The sequence below is a fragment of the Cricetulus griseus genome, chromosome 8 (genome assembly GCF_003668045.3).
Source record: "Cricetulus griseus strain 17A/GY chromosome 8, alternate assembly CriGri-PICRH-1.0, whole genome shotgun sequence".
Lineage (NCBI taxonomy): Eukaryota > Metazoa > Chordata > Mammalia > Rodentia > Cricetidae > Cricetulus > Cricetulus griseus.
The window spans coordinates 3,564,028-3,587,442 of NC_048601.1; the positions used below are offsets into that span (position 1 = coordinate 3,564,028).

A 23,415-nucleotide genomic window follows, 5' to 3' on the forward strand; every position below is an offset into this window, starting at 1 on the left:
GTCATTTGGGAAGATCCTGTCCTTTGGCTTTGTCACTTGGGAAGACACTTGTCCTTTGGTTTGTCACTTGGGAAGAACCTTGCCCTTCAGTTTGTCACTTGGGAAGACACTTGTCCTTTGGTTTGTCACTTGGGAAGACCCTTGTCCTTTGGTTTGTCACTTGGGAAGACCCTGTCCTTTGGTTTGTCACTTGGGAAGACCCTGTCCTTTGGTTTGTCACTTGGGAAGAACCTTGCCCTGGGGTTTGTCACTTAGGAAGAACCTTGCCCTTCGGTTTGTCCCTTGGGAAGAACCTTGCCCTTCGGTTTGTCACTTGGGATGCTTTGGTGGTTTACAGAGCAGGCTGCTCAGTGCAGAGCTCAGATTTGCTAGAAGAGAGCTGAGGCCAAATAACAATCTGTTGTCCATGTCTAACTGGATGAAGGAAAATGAGGTTGGGGTGATACAGCCAAAGAGATGTCCTGTGACAACTCAGGGGTATGGAGAAGAAACACGTCTGGACACCTGAAGGAATGCTTCTTTCATCCTGGGAGAGAACTAGACCCGTGCATTTTGGAGGAAAGAAAGAAAAACAAAATCAAAGTCCTCTAATTTCTCTTCTTTATGGGACACCCATCACTGTTTTCACTTTTCACAGTAAATTGTTTGAATATTGCCGTCCAAAGGACAGTCCTCTTTGTCTGTGTCTTTGGCTCCCAGTGATGTCCCATTCCTTTATACTAGCTCTCTAGAGAAAAGAGCTCTCTAGAAAAGAGGTTTTGATTTTTGCCTTGACCCCCATCCCCGACACTGTCTCACTACACTTTTCTCCCATCCATCCCCGACACTGTCTCACTACACTTTTCTCCCATCCCCGACACTGTCTCACTACACTTTTCTCCCATACCCATGTAACCTCGCTTTTGCCGAGTACACATCACCAGCACCACACTCCCCAGGCTTCATTTTCTATTTCATGTTTACTAGACTGAAGCTGGCACAGCCTCCTGGCAGCCACGTGGACCCAGCCCAAACCCAGTGCCCTCTCTTCTCTGCCTTCCTCTGCTCAGCTCCAGATCCTGGCTGGCATATGGTAGCCACAGACATGTGTCTCTGCCTTCGGTGAGCAGGGCTGGAAGCTCCCCCTCACATCAGTATCTCTGCTGTCTCCTTCCAACACTTCAGCCTCCCTGGGCTGACAGATCTGCCTCCACAGGTTCTTACTACATCCTGTCACAAATTCTCACAGCCACACATGGGCCGGCTCAGTGCTGCTAGACTAACTTTCCTAGTACAAAAGCCCTCAGTAACATGGTGCCATCCATTGCTGTAAACTTCTAATTTTCCTGGCAATAAGACACTTTACAATCTAGACCCATCTCCCTCCTCCTCTCCCTCTTCTCTCTCTTCTTCTTCCCCCTTCCTCTTCCCATTCTTTAGTGTATTTTTATCCAGTTTATGTTTCAAATCCAGTCCAAGTGCATTCCCTGTCGTTCTCATCCTGGACTCTGTATTCACAGTAGTGAGCGAATGTTCTGGTTGAAATACCAAACCCCTGTGAGCCATAGCACTCACCCTGTCTCTGAGGCCCAGCCCCAATACTAGGATTCATGAACCCTTTTGCAGGCTCACTCGGCAGGATAAGCATGGGTGCTCCTGAATGGCTGTCATCACGCCATGCTCAGTGACATCTGTTTGCTTCTTCTTGACAGCATGCACCCTCATACTGTAGAAAGCATGTGAACCTCTTAGACAGGCAGACACAGCCTTCCACAGTCCCATGGCCTGATGATGTAGCTTTGGCCAACCTTCTTTCCCTGAGCTTCTCTTTGCTGCTCTGGAATGAGGAGAGTCTGCAGCCAGGCTTTGAGGCTGTGGTAGCGGTAATCGAGATCTTGTTTATAAAATTCTCTACTATTGTGCAGAGGTGAAGCTAACTGTGCTTCTTCAGGAGAGGTAGACCCATAGACGTATTAACCGTTTTTATTCTCCCGTGTTTGATGTCGGGCTCATTCATCAGTGTTTGTTAATGAATGACAGTAAATCAACATGACATTGCTCGTCAGGTACGCAAGGAAGGGAAGAAAGATCAATACTGAGTTGATCTGTACTTCATATCAAAACCTAGATGCAGACTGGAGAGATAGTTCAGTGAAGTGCTGGCCATCAAGCATGAAGGCCTGAGCTCAGACGTTCACACCCACATGGGAAGCTGGGCACGGCGGTGTGAGCCTGTGGCACGCTGGCCATCCAGATGTTCGCACTCACATCGAAAACGTGAGCCTGTGAACTTTAGGAGGTGGGGCAGGCTTACTGGTGCTCACTGGCTGTCCATGTAGTACTCAAGCAAAGTGAGAAGTGCTTGAGAAAATGCTCAACATCCCCCCCTGGCCTCGACATGCATGTGTGCACATAAGAATGTATGTAGCACACGAGTACACAGACAAAACCTGGCTCTGACTATAGATGGCTCCAAATTTTGCCACAAACTTGGTATTGTCTCAGTGACATGACACGCCAAGGCACGGATGACATATCCAGAGGCTCAGGGTGATGCTATGTCAATCAAGTCTATATTGATTTTTCTGGAAGCTTCATGCTTATTCAAAAGACTGAGGGGCTGTTTGGTAACCTAAGCTCAGAGTAAATCTAAACAAAATTTTTGTATTATAATCAATAGAATATCGTGAAGTAGAGCAAATTTGTGTGCATATCTGAAATGAAATTGAAACTTTGAAAAAATGTGGGCTGGGGATCTATAGTTGAGCATTTGCCCACCATATGTGAAGAACCAAGTTTGATTTCCTTTTACCAAAAGAAAATAATGTAAACTGGGGACAGAGAGCTGTCTCAGCAGTAAAGAACACACGCTAAGCATGTAGAAGACTAGACTTTGGTTCCCAGCATCCATGTGGGTGGCTTCCAACCACCTGTAGCTCCAGCTCCAGTGCTCTCATGCCTCTTGTGGCCTTTGTGAGCATCTGCACACATGTGTGTATATACACCAACACCACACACACACACACACACACACACACACACACACACACACACACACACACAAAGAGGCCTGGATAACAGGTTAGCTCCATGGTAAAGAGAAGTGCTGTGGTGGGTGTTACCAGAAACTCAAGGCAGAGAATAAAAGTCACTCTTGATTTCTCTTATTCTCCTAGTCCAAGTAGATTTTATGCCCTCTCGGGTTTTCACTCTGAAATGTTTCTTCAGTCTTCTCCATCATTTATTCAGTTCTTCCATCAAGTTTAGTTGAATTCCTGTGGTTGTCTGGGTAATCTGTAGGGGGCATTCAAAATCTAAGCAGACAGGGGATCATCCATCTGGTTGTGTCTGTGGGAGCCGGTGGCGCCAAAGGCTGAGCTGGGTCTTGGAGAAGAAGCACCTGCAAGGTGGAAGAGAGGCAGCTGGAGACAAGAGTCTTTCTGAGAACATGGAGAATTTGGAGGGTGGAAGAAAGGTCCACGAAGAGGTCAGCACAGGAGTCTGAGAGTGGCTTCAAGTGCCAGCCCATGGGACATCCTGATTGTTATCAGAAGTGGAAAGGGGGGCAGAGAAACAACTTTTCAGTGAGCTAAGTTGGATAAGCCCAGGAGCTAGCCCTGTGGAGTTCTCTAGCCAGCTGCTAGATATGGAAGTGAATGCCGCACTCCAGAGAGCAAGAGCCTATGAGCATGAAGTCAACATGACCCCCAACTTATCCATTCTCCTCCATTGTCCTGGCTCCTTGCCCTCTCCATCAGTCTCCCCTACCATCCCCCAAAGTTCTGCCCCAAGAACTACTTCAAGTATAGTTCTGAAGCTGCTGTTTCCACCCACGAGTCCACAGCACAAAGGGGAAATGCCATAGATTTCAGTTTGAGCACCACAGTAGACGGGTGACCTTTTCTACACCAGGCCACCCACATTCGTCTCTAGCTTTGCCACCTCGAGGCCTTCGCCCATGTGGACCTTTAGAGTCAGGAGTGGCTCTGTTCAATGCTGACTGATTCTTCACCTAACTACAGGGGTTAGCTTGAACCGTTCTGGATCTGTTTCTTGGTGTGGATAAACGTCATGTCGGATGGTAGGGTTTTTAGACAGCTTTGTGGTCGCCAGCAGAAATAGGTGCTCAATAAAACCCAGGTAGAATTTACGAGCATGTACCTCTCTTCCGCTTGCTGAAGTCATCTTCTGAGAGTCTGTAAAGCTGTCTGCCTCCTCGAAGCCGTTTGTCATCTTGTCCGCTATGCTCCCTTGCCCACACAAGCTGCTTCAGAGCATTGCACGTTACCTGGTCCCGCTACCACATTCTAGGGTGAGTGATGATGGAATCAGTACTTTAATACTCTATTACTTTGCAGACAGGGGAGAGGCTTGAATTTAATTCTGGGGAATCTTACTTTAATACTCTTCTTTTTAATCAATAGCTCTATTGTGATGTCCTTAAAACTCACCAACTTAAGGCCTACAGTGCAGTGCCTTTAACGTATTCAGAACTGGGCACACAACTTTATGATCCATTTCAGGACATATTTACTGCCCCTTCCCATAACACTCATCCATCATGTTCTCAGCAGCCTCCCATCACCCTGTGCCCTGGCCGACCGCTGATCTGCTCTCTGCATCTGTACCTTTTCCTGTTTTGAAGATTCAGTTAAGATATCTGGTCTTTATCACTAGCTTGATGCTTGCAAGGCTCCTGTCTGTGCTGGTCACTTTCCCCATGGCTGACAGACTATCTGACTGAGCAACATGCAGGGGGAAGGGTTCCCTTAGGCTCACAGTTCAGGAGATACAGTCCCTCGTGGCAGTACGGTATGGCAGTGGGCCAGCTCCTGGGAGTCCATGGTGGCTGTGGGAGGTGTTGTGCTCACATCTCAGTAGACTGAGAAGAGAAGGTGAATGTCAGTGCTCACCTGCTTCCCCTCCCCCCTTCACTCATTCCAGTTCTCTAGCCCATAGGATGGCACCTCTCACATTCGGGCTGTTCCTTCCTTCCTCAGTTAACTCTCCCTGGAGGCAACTCCACAACACGCACGTGTGTGTGTGTGTGTGTGTGTGTGTGTGTGTGTGTGTGTGGTTTATGTGCCCTATATGAGAACCATATATATGGTCATCAGAGGCCAGAAGAGGGCATCAGATCCACTGGACCTGGAAGTACAGGCCGTCGGAAGCTGCCATATGGTCCTCTGCAAGAGCCCTGAATGCTCTTAACCACTAAGATATCTTTCCAGCTCCCCCAGTTTTTTTTATTAATTCAGATTGAAAATCAAAATTAGCCCTCATGCTGCGTAATACCTCACGTAAGTGCTTCCAGCCTTTCTATTGAGCAGAGTGTTCTATCGGATGCTGAGACCGATATCAGAAGTCTTCTTTCTGCTCCTCACGGGTGGGCATTGGGTTTTTTTTTCAACTTTGGGGTTGCAGGAACTGTGTTGCAGTGACCATCCTTGAGCAGGGTGCTGTGTGTACGTACATTCTCCCTTCATGGGCACCTGGGCATGATCTCCCAAGTCATGCGGTGACTGTGAGAATTCTTTAGAAATGGCTTGTTTTGCAAAGCTGCTGCCCTGTTTTACATTTCTTTTAGTAGCCTGAGGGCCCAGTATTTCCAGACCCTCCCAGCACTGTCATCATCTGCTTTCAACTTTAGTGGAAATACATTTTACTACTGAGTGCTCTTAACTCATCCAATCTCGGTTTCATTGAATGTCAACTGTGTGTCAGACAGTTGTAAAGTCTTAGGGCCATGGTGAAGAGCAGAGGCACAGGTATCTGTAGTCGGGAAAGCATGTGAGTAATAAATATTAGGCCAGGCTTGGTCAAACACGCCTATAAGCCCGGCAATCAGGAAACTGATGCATTAAGATCCTATTACTGAAGCCAGCCTTTTTTTTTTACATAGCAAGTTCCAATCCAGCCAGGGCTAAATAATGAGACACTGTCTCAAAAACAGAATAAGACAAGGAAGGAGTGAGTATAGATGTATGTGCACGGATTCGTGGGGGAGCACATTTCTTCCTCCGTGCTGGCCCGCAGCAGGCTCTCCCTCGAAGGCATGGCTACTCTGTTACCTATGAGTCGAATTGGGATCCAGTGTAATTTAGCAATTTCCACACTGCTATTGTCAGTGTGATAGAAAGTGGTGAACTAGGAAAGGAGAGGCATAGTGACAGATGGCCCAGAGTGCCAGGAAATGACAAGGGACTGTGTGTGTGCAGGACACTGTGTCACCAATGGGGAGGGACTGTGTGTGTGCAGGACACTGTGTCACCAATGGGGAGGGACTGTGTGTGTGCAGGACACTGTGTCACCAATGGGGAGGGACTGTGTGTGTGCAGGACACTGTGTCACCAATGGGGAGGGACTGTGTGTGTGTGGGGACACTGTGTCACCCTAAGTCACCTGCCAATCAGAGTTCACCAGAAACATTCATGAATGAGTTAGCCAAGGACACAGCAGCGAATGAGTTCTGTGGCCAGAGGAAATGCCTAGCCTCGGCCCCTGATGGAGGAATCGGTCTGTGGAATAGCAGAGGCCAGCATGGCTGCTTATGCACCAGCAGGGGGAGGTGAGGAGGTGAGGTCAGAGCAGCAGTGGAGCCAGGCCACGTGGGAGTTAGCACCTAAACGTTACATGAGACACAGACAGACTAAATAACTATACCTTGTGTTTAGTTTCCTCTTCTCTGTAATTGGACACCTGGCATACTCCTATGTAAGGAGGAGGGGTTTGCTTGGGCTTCTACTCCAGAAAAGACAATAGACCTCATGGCAGGCAGGACATTTTCAGGGACCTGTCCTGCCTGTGTCAGAGGGGGGCTGCTGACTCACACCTTAGTAGATAAGGAAGCAGAACCCAGAAGGCTGGCACTCAGCTGCCTTCTTCCATCCTGATGCAGTCCTTTGTGTCTGGCCTGTGGGATGGTCTCTCCCATATTCAAAGGAGGTTTTCTCCTCTCAGTTGGATGTCTCTGGAAACAGCCTCATGGACACAACCCAACCTATTCCCTAGGCATCACTTACTCCAATCAAAAATTCTGGAGCTGGAGAGAGAATTCAGTGGCCAAGGTTTCAAGCCTGAGACCTGAGTTCAGAACTCAGCATCCACATGAAACACCTGGCACCGCTACAGGCAGGGTTGTTAACCCCTGCCTCATGGAGACGGAGACATGAGCAACTCTGAGTTGCTAGCTGTCAGTGTGTCTCCAGCTTCAGTATGAGAACCTGTCTCAAGTGAGTAGGTCAGAGAGAGCCAGAGTAGGAGTCCCATACCCTGCCCGCCCCCACACACTATCTCCACCATCTATATGGAATTCAGCTGTCACTGGATGTCTCAATCTTAACATCTGTGTTTTATCTAATACTGTGTAAGCCCTCTCTACCGGCTATTGTGAGGGGCTGCTGTGAGGGCCACAGCCAAGCAGAGCCTCCACATTGTGAGGTTTTCCAGGAGTGACTCCAGCTCCCCTGCTGAGAGTAGAGGGCACAGGTGGACACAGGCAGCCTGGGCCGATAATGAGATGATCCACACACACACCGGAAGGCAATAGCTCAGAGCACGGCCTCAGCAGAGGAGGCCCTTCAACACAGACAGACACATGTGGATATGTGCTGAAGGAAGAAATAGAGGAATTTCAACGTAGATTGGGTATGGCGTGTGAGAAGCAGAGAAAAGCCAAGGATGACTCCTGGGATAATGACTTGGACAACAACACTGGAGTAGCCACTATATAACCAGAGGGAGGCTGTGGTGGGAACACATTGGAGCTCATGTCCGACACGCTGAACTGATAATTGGTCAAGTGAAATGAGGTACCATCACCAGATGGCTGTATTTTATACAGCATTTTCATAAAAAAAAATCCAATAACAACTTCAAAAGTCAACCCATCACTGGGGACAGATATTCTTAAATGTATTTGTTTTGTAACATGCTTAAAGAAAGGTTTCTTCATGACCTTTGAAATGTGCCAGTGCTATGAGGTGACCATCAAGGACAGCAGCCGCAGTGGACAACCTGTGGAGTGCACAGGGAAGGAGTAGTCAGGACTGAACTCAGTTTCCTGGCGTCTCCTCTACTATCTGAACAGCAAAGATGAACTCAACCCTGACATCCCGTCTCCCACACCAGTAAGAGTTGTTTTCCCATGGATGTTTCTCTTCCTCTCCATTTACTGTCTTCATAAGCTCCTCGCTTGAAGAGAAAAGCCTGACCACTCAAATCCTCCCATAAGAAGGCCAGTAAGCATCAGCTCCTGTCTCCAGGTCCCAGCCCTGCTTGCGTTCCTGCCTCGACTTCCTTCATTGATGGTCTATGAATTGGGAGTGTAAGCCAAACAAACTCTTTCCTTCCAGTTTGCTCCTCGTCGTGGTGCCTCATGGAAGCAATAGGGTTACTAAACAGGACATAAATTGTGCCAGGATGGTGGGGTGTTGCTGTGACAGACCTGGCCTTGTGTTTTGGGGAGATGCCAGTGCTATGAGGTGACCATCAAGGACAGCAGCCGCAGTGGAGTGGAGCCTGGGTCAGCTTAGAGTATGAGCTGTGTGTGTGGTGCTGGAGGAGCGACCCAAGCCCCTTGAAGGAGCCCAGAAGATAATAAAGAATCCAGACATTGAACGTTGAGTTGTTTACGCTGTTGGAGCTTGGTTTTGCTTTGCTCTGATTTTAACTGTGCTCTGACTCTTCCCTCTTGAAGTAAGAATTTATTATTTAACTTATTTTCTTATTTTATAGGACCCACAGTTTAGAGACTTTTGATTTTAAAAGAGACTTGGGGTCTTTTAAAGAGGAGGAACTGTTTTTTGAGTTTGTAAGGCTGTGGGACTTTTAAGTTTGTAAAATGTTTTACAATGTGATGTTTATATTAAATGTGTGATCTTGGGGATGAACAAGAAAGGAAAGGTTGTGACTTTACAGTGATGTTTTTGTGTTGACAAGGGATTGATTGGGCTGTAAAGTTTTATTTCAATTTGACACAAGCTAGAGTCATCAGAGGGGAGGGAACCTCAATTAAGGAAATGCCTCCGTAAGATGGGGCTGTAGGCAAGTCTGTAGGGCATTTTCTTAATTAGTGACTGAAGTAGGGAGGCCCAGCCCATTGTGGGTGGTGCCATCCCTGGGCCGATAGTCCTGGGGTCTTCAAGAAAGCAGGCTGAGCAAGCCATAAGAAGCAAGCCAGTAAGCAGCACCCTCCATGGCCTCTGTATCAATGAGCTCCTGCCTCCAGGTTCCTGCCCTGACTTCTTCAGTGATGACTGGTGTGGAAGTGTGAGCCAAATGAACCCTTCTCCCCAGCTTACTTTTGGCCATGGTGCTTCATCACAGTAGTAATACCACTGACTAGGACACCTGAGAATTGAAGTGGCCACCCAAGCCCCAGCTTCCCTGAGTGTCATGGACCAGGGGCCCTGAGGAGAGTCCTTACCCCTGCACAGTGTGCTCAGGGCTGTCTCTGGTTGCAAGTGACTGAAGGCACGACTCAGATGCTTTCCTTTAACCCAAGGCCTTGATGGAAAGGAATCTCTTTTTTTATTCCTGCCACAATTAGCCAGCATTCCTTTTATTTGTTGTTTTCTTTCTGAAATCCTTATTGTGCCTGTGAGTGTGTATGAGTGTGTGAGTGTGCGCGAGCATCAGCCTGTGTGAGCGCCACAGCACATACATGTGGGGGTCAGAGGACAACTTTGGAGTCACTTCTTGCCTTCCACCTTGTTTTGAGGCAGGGTCTCTCTTGCGTTTCTGATGCCTGTGAGCTTCCAGGCATATCTCCGGTCTCTGCTTCCCACCGTGCAGTAGGAATGTTAGGGTTACAGGTGTGCTCTGCTGAACTGGACCTTCTGTGAACTCCAGTAATCAAATGCAGATTACCTGGCTTCTGTGGCAAATGCTTTCCTTTTCTTGAACAATTATCATTGTCTCTTTCCGCTTATGCTTTTGGCCTGGTTGAGTTTGATAGTTTTATATGGTCTACATTTAAGATCACCTGCAATTCTGACCTCTGTAATAGAACTGCACACTCCCAAGGATCACGGGGAGGAAAATACATGTTAGTTGGGAATGAGTCTATAAACCACAGCCTCTTTTATCTAGAGCTTTTCTGTATTGTTGTTTCTAATTGTAACAGTATTTTAAAGAGGCACACTCTTCCAGAAAGCAGGTTTGTTGTTGATTTTTTAATAATGGTCATTTTTATTATGTGAAGAAGTCATGATTAACAGAAAAATTACATATAGTGTTTCCTGTGTTTTGCAGGCCTGGAGAGGGACAAATTTGACAACAAGACAGTCTCCTTTGAAGAACACATTAAATCAGAGCACAACATGTGGCATTACTTGTACTTCATCGTCCTGGTGAAGGTGAAGGACCCGACAGAATACACAGGGCCTGAGAGCTACGTGGCTCAGATGATCACGGTGAGTAAGGCTGCCTCAGCCAGTCCTGATTCTCTAACTGTGACCGTATCAGAGGCCTTCAGTGTCCATCTCTCCCCTGCCTTCCTCTTAGGTGAGAGATGTTCTAGCTCTGGCTTTTTTGTGAGACTTTACATAGGCTTGTCAGTTACTGGATAATTTTGACATTGCTGACATCATCCTTGTTATCCATCAAATCTGTGTCTCCAGTGAACAGATAACATGTTTTCAGGGATTATCTGTGTAGTGAAGAGTTTCCTACTAAAGTCTCTAACCTCTGGCCCCAAACCTCCAGTCATCACTGGACCTCTCAGTTCTCAAATCTGGAAGTTTCATATTGTCACATGCAAACAAAAGTCATGCTTCAAAAGAGTCCTTGAATTTCCAAAATCAATAATTGAAAACATCTTGTGTGGGGTTTTGGATGTTCTAGGGGAGCCTGGTGGGAGAATGCCACTTTCTGGTTTTAGAGAACAGCTGACCCTTCTGTTCAGTCCTAAGAATGGTACTTGTGTGGGGGAGTGAGGTGAGGAGATCAAGGTGAGGAGAGGGAACTAAGAAGAGGGGTTAAGGAGAGTCAGTAAGGTAAGGAAAGTGGCTTTGACCTGACCCTGAAGGAGCAGGTCACCTATTTAGATAAACAAAGACACAGTACTGGCCACAGCCTGCTTACCCATCCATCCATCCATCCATTCATCCATCATCCATCCATCCATCCAGCCTTCATCCACCCATCCATCCATCTGGGCATTGTCTTATTAACAGTGTGGGTTGACACAGTGTTGACGTGCTTGTGTGTCTCCAGAACACTTTGTATAAAGAGCTTCCGTACCTTGGCATCTTTCAGGCATTCTCATTCCTGATTTCTGATTATGGCTGCTTTCTCTGCATCCTTCCTTTGAGATGGACAGAATCTAGTAGTTTGTCTGTCCCTCACATTTATCTCTCTCTCCTCTTTTCTAAATGTGGGGGAAAGGTAATGAGTCCCCTGAGGGACTCTGTCATGGCTGTGGCCACACATTCTGGACAGTGTTTGTGGGAAACATTTCCCAGCTGCTCATCAGGAGAAGGGCATCTGAGATGCAGAACTTACAGAATGTGACCTCACGGCTGTAAAAGGAATAACTGTGTTTATCTGGCTCCCCTCAAGTCTTTTGTATAAAATATTTCTGGGAATACAGAATACGCCCCCTTCTGTAGAACTCAATTGTGGGGGAACAACCAGCTGGAAGTGGGTATACCAGGTGTGCCCAGTCATGTGATGAGAATCCAAAGAGGCTGAAAGTCAGAGTGGTGCTCCGTGTGGAAAAGAGTGTCAGGGTGTCTGTGTGGCCTGGGGGGTAATGGACAAGGCAGGACTTGTGCAGTGAGGTTTGTCTGCTGGATCAGAGTGAGTTCCTGTGAGAAACAGCCAAACACAGGCTGGCAGTAAGTCACTCAGACCTTCAGAGGTGTTAGTTAGCTTTCATGGTCAGTGTGACAAACACACACCTGTCAGGCCTCAAAGGAAGAAAGGTGTGTGTGTGTGTGTGTGTGTGTGTGTGTGTGTGTGTGTGTGTGTGTGTGTTAGCACGCATACTCTTGAGGTGGGGAGTTGTAGTTGTGCCTGCATACACCTACATATGTGGAAGCCAGAAGTTGACATCATGTATATGTCTCTATCGTTATCACTTTCTACCTTATATTTGTTCTGAGATAGTCGCTCTTCAAATCTCAATGTGATAGTTTGAATGAGAGTGACTCCCACAGGCTTGTATATTTTCATACTTGATCTGCACTTGGTGGAAATGTCTGTGAAGGATTGGGAGGTATAGCCTTGTGGAGGAGGTGTCTGGCTGGGGGTGGCTTAGAGGTTTCAAAAGCCTTTGACATTCCCGGTTAGCTCTCCCTGCCTTGTGCTTGTGGATCAATATGTAAGCTCTTAGCTATGGCTCCAGCTCCATGCCTGCCTGCTTCCATGCTCTCTACCACAAAGGCCATGGCCTCTAACCCTCTGGAACCATAAGCCAAATAAACTCTTTCTTCTATAAGTTACCTTTGTCATGGTGCCTTATTACAGCAAACATAATTATGACACTGGAGTTTACCATTTCAGCTAAACTGGCTGCTCAGTGAGCTCCAAGGATCCATTTATCTCCACCACACCCCTACCCAGCACTGGAGTTGCAGGCACACATGCTACCATGCCAAGGATCCAAACCTAGTCCCTGCTCTTGCAAACAGCAAGCACTTTTCCCACTGAGCTGTTACCTGGCACTGAAAGAGTCATTTTGCTCATGGTTCCACAGGTTCAGCGCACAACCACCTAGCTCTGCATTCAGGGCCCAGTATAAGGCAAGGTATCACAACAGCGGGAGACTCTTCACCTAATGGCCAGCAGGAAGCAGAAATGCCCACAACTTGGTGGATAGGAAGCAGAGTGGAGCCGGAACGGGAAGGGGCAAGGGCAAGATGGAGGCTCTAGGGACATGCCCTTCCCCAGTGAGGCCTCACCTCCCAGTAGCTCAGTGTGATAGCAAGTTCACCAGTGGATCGATCACTCACTGGGTCGCAGCCATGGTGGTCTGATTGTCTCCAGCCAGGTCCTCATCTTCACACATGTCATTCCCACATGGTGCCCTACTGACCTCTCAGGTGCTGACCCATCCAATGGAATGGACAATTGAGGCCGGTCAGATACTCAGGGCCTCCTTAGTGGCCCAGTTTCACTGCTCGTAGGAGACTCACTTGGAGGAATTTCTGAGAGATGGCAGAAAAAGCCCAGTTGAAATTCTGAGTAGTACATGTCAGCGTCTGAGCTGAGCTGACACTAGCAACAGAAATCCACTGAAGGTCACTGCCCAGAGAGCAGTGTGGCCTGGGATGGTGTCAGGAGGTGGGGTGCAAGCTTCTGGGAAAAGGAAAAGATAGCACCACTGATGGCATTTAACAGTGAGTGAGACAGAGGTGACGGTGGGGAAGGAGGGCTGGACAAACCTGGCACAACAACCTAGGCTAGGCATGCAGACGAGAAAGATGGTGTCATTGGGATAGGACCTCTGTCAGGAGGAGAAGCCGTTTGGGGAAGAGACCAGGGTCTGAAGTGAGATTGGAAATTGAGAATAGTGAATTTTGGGGACAGTGAAATGGGAGGAACCTCATCTCTGCTGCAGGGTCCTGGGGATTGTAGGTGAGTCCTGGACCCATCTCTTACCCTCAACTAATGTGGAGAGACTGCTGTGTTCTCCCTGACAGACAGGAGTGTGTATGTTCAGGGTCATGGCCGCACTGAAAGCAGGGGATTGGTGAATTCACTAGACCCAAGATAAATGATAAATGGGTGTTTTATTGGGGAACAACTTACACAGATAAGAGTAAAGAACAGTGGGTGTTCCTGTTCCTTCCGATGCCAGCCAGGGAGCCTGACCTGCTGCACTCCTCTACCTTCTGGTCATGTCCACACCTGAAGCCACACCCAAAGGGGTGTGGTGATTAACACAAATTCACTGACAGGGCTAGATGTTACTACACAGCACTGCCTGGTACAGTGCCTGCATTGTTGCTCTTAATGGTCTTGTCGCTGTGTAATCCAGGTTGTCCTGGAACTCCCAATTATCCAGCCTTCATCTTCCTAATGCGGGTGTATAGGTGCAGCCACCATTCCTGGCAAGTGTAGGGACTTACATAGTTCTCACTGGGACAGCATCTGAGCCAGTAGGCTAGCAAGGTGAGCAGAGGAAGGCAATGCAAAGAGAGGGGGAGAGGCCAAGTCACAGCTGGGAACCTGCTTAGGAAACTGAAGGCAGACAGACACACCACAGATAAATAGGACAAGAAGGCAGGAGGCTCCAGGGGCTGAAAATGTCAAGTTAACAGCCACAAGAAGCGTCAGGTGTGAGCTCTGGGCTCCATGAGATGGAAATCTCTTCCTGCAAAGAAAACTACAGTGAAGACATGAAACCATCTTCAGACCTGACATCCGAGCAGCATTTTATCAGGCAATCCCTTTGAGTGTCTAAGTGTCACAGTTCTTATTGAGGTCCTGCCCTGCCCACCTATGTCAGAGCCCTTTTCCAGAAAAGCCCAGGAGAGATAAGAGTCTACAAGTTTAGGCTAGCAGGAAAAGTCTCGTTCTTGTCCTAGCTATATGTCTCTAGAACCAAGTTTCTTTCCTGAATTATTTTAATCAGCAGAAAAGGGAGAGGCATATTAGCTCAAGTTTGATGCAAATAAGACAGTTCAGGTGGAAGATTGCTGATTCCAGCAAAGCAAAAGCCTGTATGTTACACACCCAACTCGGAAACTTTCTCACTCCAGGCTTTGTGGGTGTATGGCTGTGTGGTCCTGATTCTCCAACAGAGATTTTAGCACATACAATTCCACATTCTGGAGTTTAGAATCAGACAGCACGTTTGTGCTTCTGTGTCCAACCAGTGACAGAAATCTTTGTAAAATATTAGTGTCCCTAACTCTGGAAACAGGCTTCTTACTAAACAGTGCATGGATATTTGAATCAGCACAGAGCAGACCAGTCTGGGAGATGGTTAGAGAGGGTGTTTGTATCTCCAAGCTAAATGTGCATGTTTTCTCCTGGCGAGCAAACTTTTGCCTGTGGTAAGAGGATTGGCGTCACTGGGAACTGAGAATGAGAATGAGAAGGGAGCACCCAGGAAAGTCGGAGGGGGGGGGGGAGAAGCAGGTGAACACGGAGGAGCTCCTGGCTTTTTCCTGGCAAAACTTCGAGCACCACAAAGCCTGTTTGCTTTTCCTGTCATCCCAAAGATGACATCTAAGGAGCAGCAAACAGAACAGAGATCATTGGAGAAAGTGTACAAGATTTTTAGCCAACAACTTGGAGACATTCTCAGGTACCCATGTTATCTGTGGAGATGTATTGGGGGCTTTGGTGATATTTGCTACTTAATTTGACAAAAGGCTCACACCAAACCAGAGCTGCACATAAGAGGAGGTCCCTGTGTATTCAGGGGATGGCTGATCCTGGTTGTCCCTGGGATCCCTTAGCTATCTGTCCATGACCATGACTTTTAGGGGCCACCCCTGACAGATTATTACACCTCTACATACCTCTGTTCATTCAACCTTTAACAACTACTTCCTGATGTCTGCAGTATTGACAAAGACAGTTTAATTCATATTTTTTGGTAGCACAATAGTCTCTCTTCACACACACACACTAATATTATTGAAGGCCTTAGTAGGGTATTGCTGGCTCTTCGCTCTGCACACAGCCTGGGTAACTGATATCTGAAATAGGTCAGAAGCAATTCAGTAGACACGGGTTATCCCCAACATGCTCGGGACTATGCTAAAAGTTTGATGTTTACAGCTAAATAAGAAGTTATCCACCAGGTGTTGGTGTCGCACGCCTTTAATCCCATCTCTCGGGAGGCAGAGACAGGCGGATCTCTGTGAGTTCGAGGCCAGCCTGGTCTCCAGAGTGAGTGCCAGTATAGGCTCCAAAGCTACACAGAGAAACCCTGTCTCAAAACAAACAAACAAACAAACAAACAAACAAACAAAAGTTATCGCTTCCTTGAGGAAGCTTAAAACATTCACTGAATGAATAAGTAAAACAAAAAGTGAATTAATGAGTGATTAATTTCCTTCTAGCTCTTCTAGCCTTCTGGCAACTGGACATAATTTGTAGAACCATGCACCAAATCAAGCTGCTCCAAGAGGTTGACATTTGAATTTCTCATCAAGAAAGCAGGCTTTTCCTTTCTATAAAACCAAAAGGTGACAGGGTGCTGTCACCACACCATCAGACCAGCGCTTTCATTTACTGTGGCCTGCCCCTGGCACGCTGCAGCCCAGCTCCCCCATCCCACACAGGAGGAACAAGGAACATGGAAGAGAATAGGTGAGGCTTTCAGTTTAACTCAGCCTCAAGAATGGGTCCTGTCTGGAAGCTATCTGCTATGACCAGAGAAAGAGAGTTTTTTTAGTTTCCCACTGCTGTGATAAAATGCTTGAAGAGCAGCTCGAGAGAGGGAGGGTTCGTTTGCGTCCATGGTTCAGGGACCAGCAATAGGCATGTGGGGGCAGGAATCGGGAGGAAGTGAAGGCAAACACGTGTGCTGGCACCCCCTTTCTCTCTGCATTCAGTCTGGAACCTCCTGCCCTGAGGTGGTGACTCTCACACTCAGGGTGGGTCTTCCTTTCCCAGATAAATCCCTCTGGAAATGCCCTCATAGGCACACCCAGTGTGTGTCTTCTGGGCAATTCTAAGTCCAGTCATGCTGAACATGAAAATGTGTGATCACGGGTGGCTTCATCTTTCTCATGAGACAAAAAGAAAGCTAATCACTCACCTGCTGTAGCCACACAAGGAGCCAAAAAGAACTAATGACTTTCCAACATTGATTTCTGAGTCTGCAACTTGAAATAGGTCTTGTTTAGCTAAACCATATTTGTGAGCAGTAACCGGCAAGGGCAGGGGATGTTTGGATTCATGGAAGACTTCAAATTGTCTGAGATTTACTTGTCGATTGCTTTCTCCAGTGCCATTTCCAGTTAGGTTTTTGCATTATTGTTATCTGTTGTAATTATGAAATTATATGTTCTGATTCCATTCTTTTTAATCTACCCTGATTTCATAATTGGATCTAATGAAGCCAATTAGGTAACTGCTTCATTTTTAACTAAAACCTATTTTAAAGATTTGGGGGCTTAATAAGACACTTTTTAAAAAATGTTTCCGTGGCTAGGCAAGCCAAAGGGGTCTTTGCGATTCAAAACACATTTATGCGGGCAGCCACCACCTTGGCTACCCACTGGTGTCTTCAGCTTCGGAAGGCTCTGCTCAAGTTCCGGCCTGGGGCCACCCCTCCAGTGCAGGAACTGCCCAGTGCATTGCTCTTGTTTTTGACTTAGCATCCATATGGAAGGCCCAGAAATTGCTACCTTGTAATGTGGGCACGTTCACCCGGTGTGAACCCCTCTGGCTATTGTGAAACAGAAGTTGAGAGTATATAGCCGTGTGGCTACCTCACTCCGTGGGGACCCATCACCTCAGACTCTGTCCCAGCGCTAGACATGAGGGCAAAGGGATTTGAGCTTTATTGTGTCAAAATGCTTTGGGTGGGCTGCAGGGGCGGGGGTGGGGCAGGGAGGGAGCAGGGGTGAGGCAGTAAGGTAAGGAGTCCGAGCAGCTCCAGAGTACTGATTGAATCCAGGAAAGAAGCCCATGGAAGTGGGGTGGGGGCACCTGCTTTACCCCTCTGCTCGTGAATCGCCCCGTTGGTAAAGTACGCATAGTGGGTCAGTCAGAAGGCAGAACAGAAGCCAAGTGAACTGAATTAAGACCCCAGAGACCCCCTACTGTCCCTGGCTGTCCTAGGGTAGGCATTCATGGTGGGGACACCTCAGAGGACGAGGGAGAGATTTGTAGATCTTGAGACAGTAGGTAACTTGACGACAGGATGGTGGTCTGTGCCGTTTCAGCATTCCCATAGCCCTGTCTCAAAAGTTAAACGTGGTCTGCACATGAGCAAAGCCCCTTGAGGAACTGCAGTGTAGTTCAGTAAAACAACACACACTTAAGCTATCACAGACACAGATGACCTTGACTCTCTGTCAAGGCTGCACAACAACCAAGAGGATCCTGATAACATCACCCCATTATACATTTAAGGAGGCCAAAGCTTAGAGATGACCTGCCCAGTGTAGCACAGGGAACCCAAAGGGGTGGAGTGCTGTGCCCACAATGCACCACACACAGGAACAGCCCCTCAAGTCTCAGTCAGGACCCCTGTGTAACACAGAAGCCCTGCTTCCTCTGAGAGCAAGCCAGCCCAGCTGTCCTCGGCCCACCCAGCAGCACCCGTACAGAGGAGCAATTTTAAGAATTCAGTCCACAGGGCAGGGAGTAGACCTGGCTGGGAGACAGGAAGTCAGATGACAGCCTTGCGGTGGCAGGGAAGCCTGAGAGGAATTCTAATGGGAAGAGAGAGCTGGCTGGTACAAGGACAGGAACATCATGACTGCAGTTGTGAAAGCTTAGGCTGTCTCTGTTAACCCGACAAGGGTTTTCTGGGGGACACTCTGCACCAGACCACGATAAACACAAGGAAAAGAAAAAAAACATTTGCACCCTCCCAGGATCTGTTCTACAGATTCACAGTTCCACATGGAGGAGGACGGACTTGCCAACAGCCAGAGAGACTGAAGAGACGTAATCATTCCCCTAGGACGCAGTTCCTCCTGGACCTCCCACTCAGGTTGGCCCCAGCCTTACCAGGTCCATTTCACCTACCTGCTTTCATAGCCAGCTACACTTCAGCTAGCTTGACATTGTGGGTTTGTGTTTTGTTTAGAAAACACTCTGCCTTTCTTTGCCTGGCCACAGCCTTGGCATTTGTGTGCAGTCTGTTGGCCTTCGTGTGCCCCGACTCTTTCATGTCGCTGGCCGTGTTTCCTGTCACCTTCCATCCCAATCCCATTCCCACTGCTCCCTCTCTTTGTCCTTACCCCCCCTCCTCTACCTTCCCTCTCCTTTTCTCTCCTCTCTCTCTCTCTCTCTCTCTCTCTCTCTCTCTCTCTCTCTCTCTCTCTGTCATCTCTTCCCCCCTCTGTTTTTTGAGACCAGGACTTGCTCTCCAGCACAGGCTGTCCCCAAGCTTACAGTCCTCCTGCCCCAGCCCCTTGCATGTCAGGGTTATAAGTATAAGCCTCCAAAATGGGCCCCATCCTTTTAGCATTTCTTTACAGCCGTGACTTGTTGCGCACACTGGCTTCTTTATCCTCTACTGTTACAACACACCCCCACTAGCACATTTACACAGATGGTTTTGTGCTCCAGTGTCTTCCTAGTCCAGAGTTAGTGCTTGGTGCACAGTGGGCACTTGCATAGATTTGCTGAACAAAACAGACATGACAGAGAGCGGCTGCAGTAGAGAGGGCAAAGCAGTAACTTCTGCACCAGAGACGCTTCACAGAAGTGACTGTGAGTCAAGTTGAGCCTTTTAAAAATGAGGATTTTGACAGAAGAGACAGAGAGGAATGTTGTCCAGGCAGGATATGTATTGGGAGGGAAAGAGGGAGGGAGGGAAGGGGAGGGATGGTGGGACTGAAGGGGGGAGGGTGGGGAGGCGGGGAGGGCTCAGGAGAAGAGTGTCTAAGCTTGCAGGATTGCACATCATCTTATTAGTTCACCTCACGAGCCTGTCACGTGAAAACTGAGGCTCATTCAAGGCGTTCAGCGAATAAGGACTTGAAGTAGAGTCCACCCACCCCCCACCTCCTCCCAAGGCCAGGGTCTGCGACTTAACTAAGGCCAAACACACACAAATCCAATATTAAAGGATGGGGAGGTTGGAGTCAGAAGAGAAGACAGCCTTTGTGGGGACATCTGATTCTCCTGTGTCCAGGAATAGAGTTCTTAGTGTCTAACTTACAGTCGAACTTACCTTGTGTCTCAAAGATAAATTCACTCAGCAAACACAGGTGAGCGCTTGCTGTGTCCCAGGCATGAGGCTGGACCCAGGGACTCAGAACAGAGGCCAATGCTTCCCTTTCCCTCAAAGGCAGAAAGGGAGACAGGAAGTCAATAAAAAGGCAGTGACAGCCCTGCATCAGGCAACACTGTAGAGCAGGGCAGGGCCTGCTGCAAAGCTCAGAACCTAGGAAGGGAAGCTGCCTTCAGGTTGCACCTTGGAGCTTGAAGAGGCTTAGCTGGAAGTGGGGGGGGGGGCACGGTGTGTCTGTGACAAGAGTGACGGTCAAGAGGTCAGGTGCCAACCAGGACACAGAGTGCAAAGGGACTGGGAGCTTGGAGTCTTTATTCTATCCGGAAAGCTAAGAGAGCCCATTCAGAGACAGTGAACCCAAGGTGGGGTTGAGAGGGGCACATGAGAAGGCACAGTCTGGGGCACGAGGTGGTAAAGGCGCTGCTGCCACACCCAAAGACCTGAGTTCAAGTCCCCAGACCCACTCTGTGGAAGAAGAGAACTGAACTTTGCAGTTTGTCCTCTGACCTAACACACACACACACATACACACACACACACACACACACACACACACACACACACACACACACACACACACACACACACACACACACACACACACCACACAGAGACACACACAGACACCACACACACACACATCACACACACACACATCACACATACCACACACATACGCCACACACCACACCACACAACACCACACACCCAACATATACACCACACACACACACACACACACACACCATACACACCACACACACATCACACATACCACACATACCACACCACACACACACACACACACCACACATACACCACACACACACACCACACAATACCACACATAACACTACACACACACACACCCCACACACAATACCACACATAACACTACACACACACACACACACCACACAATACCACATATAACACTACACACACACACACACCACACACAATACCACACATAACACTACACACACACACACCACACACACACACCACACACACCACCACACACACACACAATACCACACCACACACACAGAGACACAGACACATATACATATACATACACCACACACACACACAAACACACACACACACACACACACACACACACACACACACACACACACACACACACACGAGAGTGGGGGAGCCAGGGGGGCGGGGAGGGGAGAGAATAAGTGCAATTTAAAAGAAAGCATAATCATAATCCACAAGAAATGACAAGACATCTTGGAAATAAAAGAAAAATCTAGAATGATTCACTCTCTGGCAGCAAGACTAAGAGCACACATTGAGGAGACGGCACGGTAACGGAGAGTTAAAGGGGCCTCGCTGATCACGGAGCATCTTTTAGTCTTCTGGTCTGTGTGGTTGTGGGTATTGAACAAGAGAGGGGGACAAGAGTTGCAGGGCTGGTGGCAAAGAGAAGTGTTCGCCCCAGACTGGCTTCCTGTCTGTGGGCACAGGGCCTAAGAAGAAACTGAGGACGTGAGTCTGGGGTCCATTTGGGAACTCAGAAATGAAGTGGTGTGGTTTGCATGGGAAATGTCACTCTTAGGCTCATGGATTTGACACTTGGTTCTACAGCTGGCAGAGCTGTTTGGGAAGGGTTGTACAGTCCCCTAGAGGCCTTGAGGGAAGAAGTGGGCTCCTGGGGCCTTGAGCTTCTTAGCCCAGGACTACTTCTTGTCTGCAGTCTGCTTCCTGTTCTTCTTAGATGTAAAGAGTCCCTGCCACGTGGTACTGCTGCCATGCCCCTGTCTCCACGTTGAAACTGTGAGCTAGAGTAAATCCTCCTTGCCAGACATTGGACCAGAGCTATTGGGAGAATATAATGTGTGTACCATCCACAAAGATAACATTTTACCGCCGTCTGCTATGTAGTAGATACAACAAAGGTTCCTTAGCCAGAAGAGATGGCTGAGCAGTTAAGAACACTTGCTGCTCTTGCAGAGGACACAGGTTCTGTTGCCAGCACCCCCTGGGGGTTCACAGCAGGCCATAACTGCAGTTTCATGGGATCCAGTGCCCTCTTCTGGCCTCTGTGGACATCAGGGACACGTTCAGTTAACATATATACATGCAGGCAAGCACTGATACACATCAAATAAAAACAAATAATAAATAAACCAAAAACATTCATTAACTGATGATAAAGTTGTATGTCACTCAAGTGGTGTACTTGGAGTCACAGGTTTTGACAAGGCTCCTTTGGAGACTGTGTGGAGTGAGTGAAGAAGGGGACGATAGCTCTTCAGAGGGACGAGATGATGACAGCAAGCTGAACCTGATTATGCTGTATCTGCTCCACTCAACAAAATGCAGAGCTAGAGAAGAAAAAACTTTCTCTAAAAAGAGGTGACTTTCACCAGCCAGTGAACCTAGACGCGGTCTGACTGGTCAGTAGACTGTGACCCAAGACCGTAAGGTTTGCAGAATATGAAACTGCAACCCAGATGTTTTATTGAGCATGCAGACCCTCAGTCACTTATTTCCAGCTTAAAGAGGGATGTTCACATCTCTCGTTTTCATCACCCCAGCGAAAAGCTTTCTCCCTGCTGTGCCGAAGAAAATCCTCGTTTCCCAGTTCTGGTCATTACTGTAAGGTCTTGTTGAATTCTCAGTCGGCTTTCTGGAATAATAATATCCACATTGTTAGGACTGATATATTTTACTCAGAAATGCTGGCTTTCTTCCAGAGAGTAGCTGATGCCGTCAAGATGTGAGTTGTGGGAATGAAAACGGTGTACGGTAAAGCCACAAGACCCTTGCTAATGGCTTGTAATAGGCCAGGCCAGCCCGAGCCCCATTACAAGCAATTAGTTAAGACAGCAGTTACTCTGCACACACTGCTTGGCATGGGGTAAGGTTATCGGGCAAGCTCATTTCCTTGGGGTTTTGGTACTAATTGTATCTTTTAAAAATCTTGGAAAAATAGATGCTGAAATTTCCAGAAGTGATTCAGCATTTGTATGTGAGAGACCAGCCATTTAATATCACAACCAGTGGGCTCCGATACTTTGTGAGATTGAGAGATGAAGGGGTTGTGAAATAATAGTGTCTGAGATAGGCAACCCCAGCTTTCTGGGTCTGTTTCCTCACCTCTGAACCATGTGTCTTGTGCTTGCTGAGATCCTGTGTGGATTTACACGCATCCCCATGCCAAATGAGGTGAGTGGCTTGTAGATCTTGAACAAGGGCTTCACCATTCCACTCCTACTGAAAAAGCTGGTTTAATTCAAATAACGTGGCTACACGGAAACACTCCTTTGCATATGCAAAGTGTTCTCGAACCATTTAATGCCCACACACTCTGCTCCGAGGAGCGTACTATACATGTGAGTGAGCTGTGCTCATCTCTTCCCTGCGTTTATTAGACACGGAGCCCGTGTCCTCAATGGTAACAGCTTTTGTAGTAGGTCAGAATTGACAAGAAAGGGAGAGTTCATGTTTGGAGCAGAAGGGAGACCCCAAACACCAGTTTCCTCATGATTTAATGGTGAGTGTGGCCACCAGGGAAAAGTCTGGCCAGAGGGACTTCT

At 47.9% G+C, this 23,415-nt stretch overlaps 1 protein-coding gene across 4 annotated transcripts in view; it reads left to right on the top strand.

Annotated features, from left to right (window-relative positions):
• The window catches only part of Itpr2 (inositol 1,4,5-trisphosphate receptor type 2), a 414,122-nt gene that overhangs the window by 367,943 nt on the left and 22,764 nt on the right, over nucleotides 1-23,415 (top strand). For all 4 annotated transcript variants that reach the window (XM_027430112.2, XM_035448791.1, XM_035448792.1 and 1 more), the window contains one exon: nucleotides 10,234-10,394. In XM_027430112.2, the coding sequence (XP_027285913.1) occupies nucleotides 10,234-10,394 (161 nt within the window). The remainder of the gene's footprint in view (nucleotides 1-10,233; nucleotides 10,395-23,415) is intronic.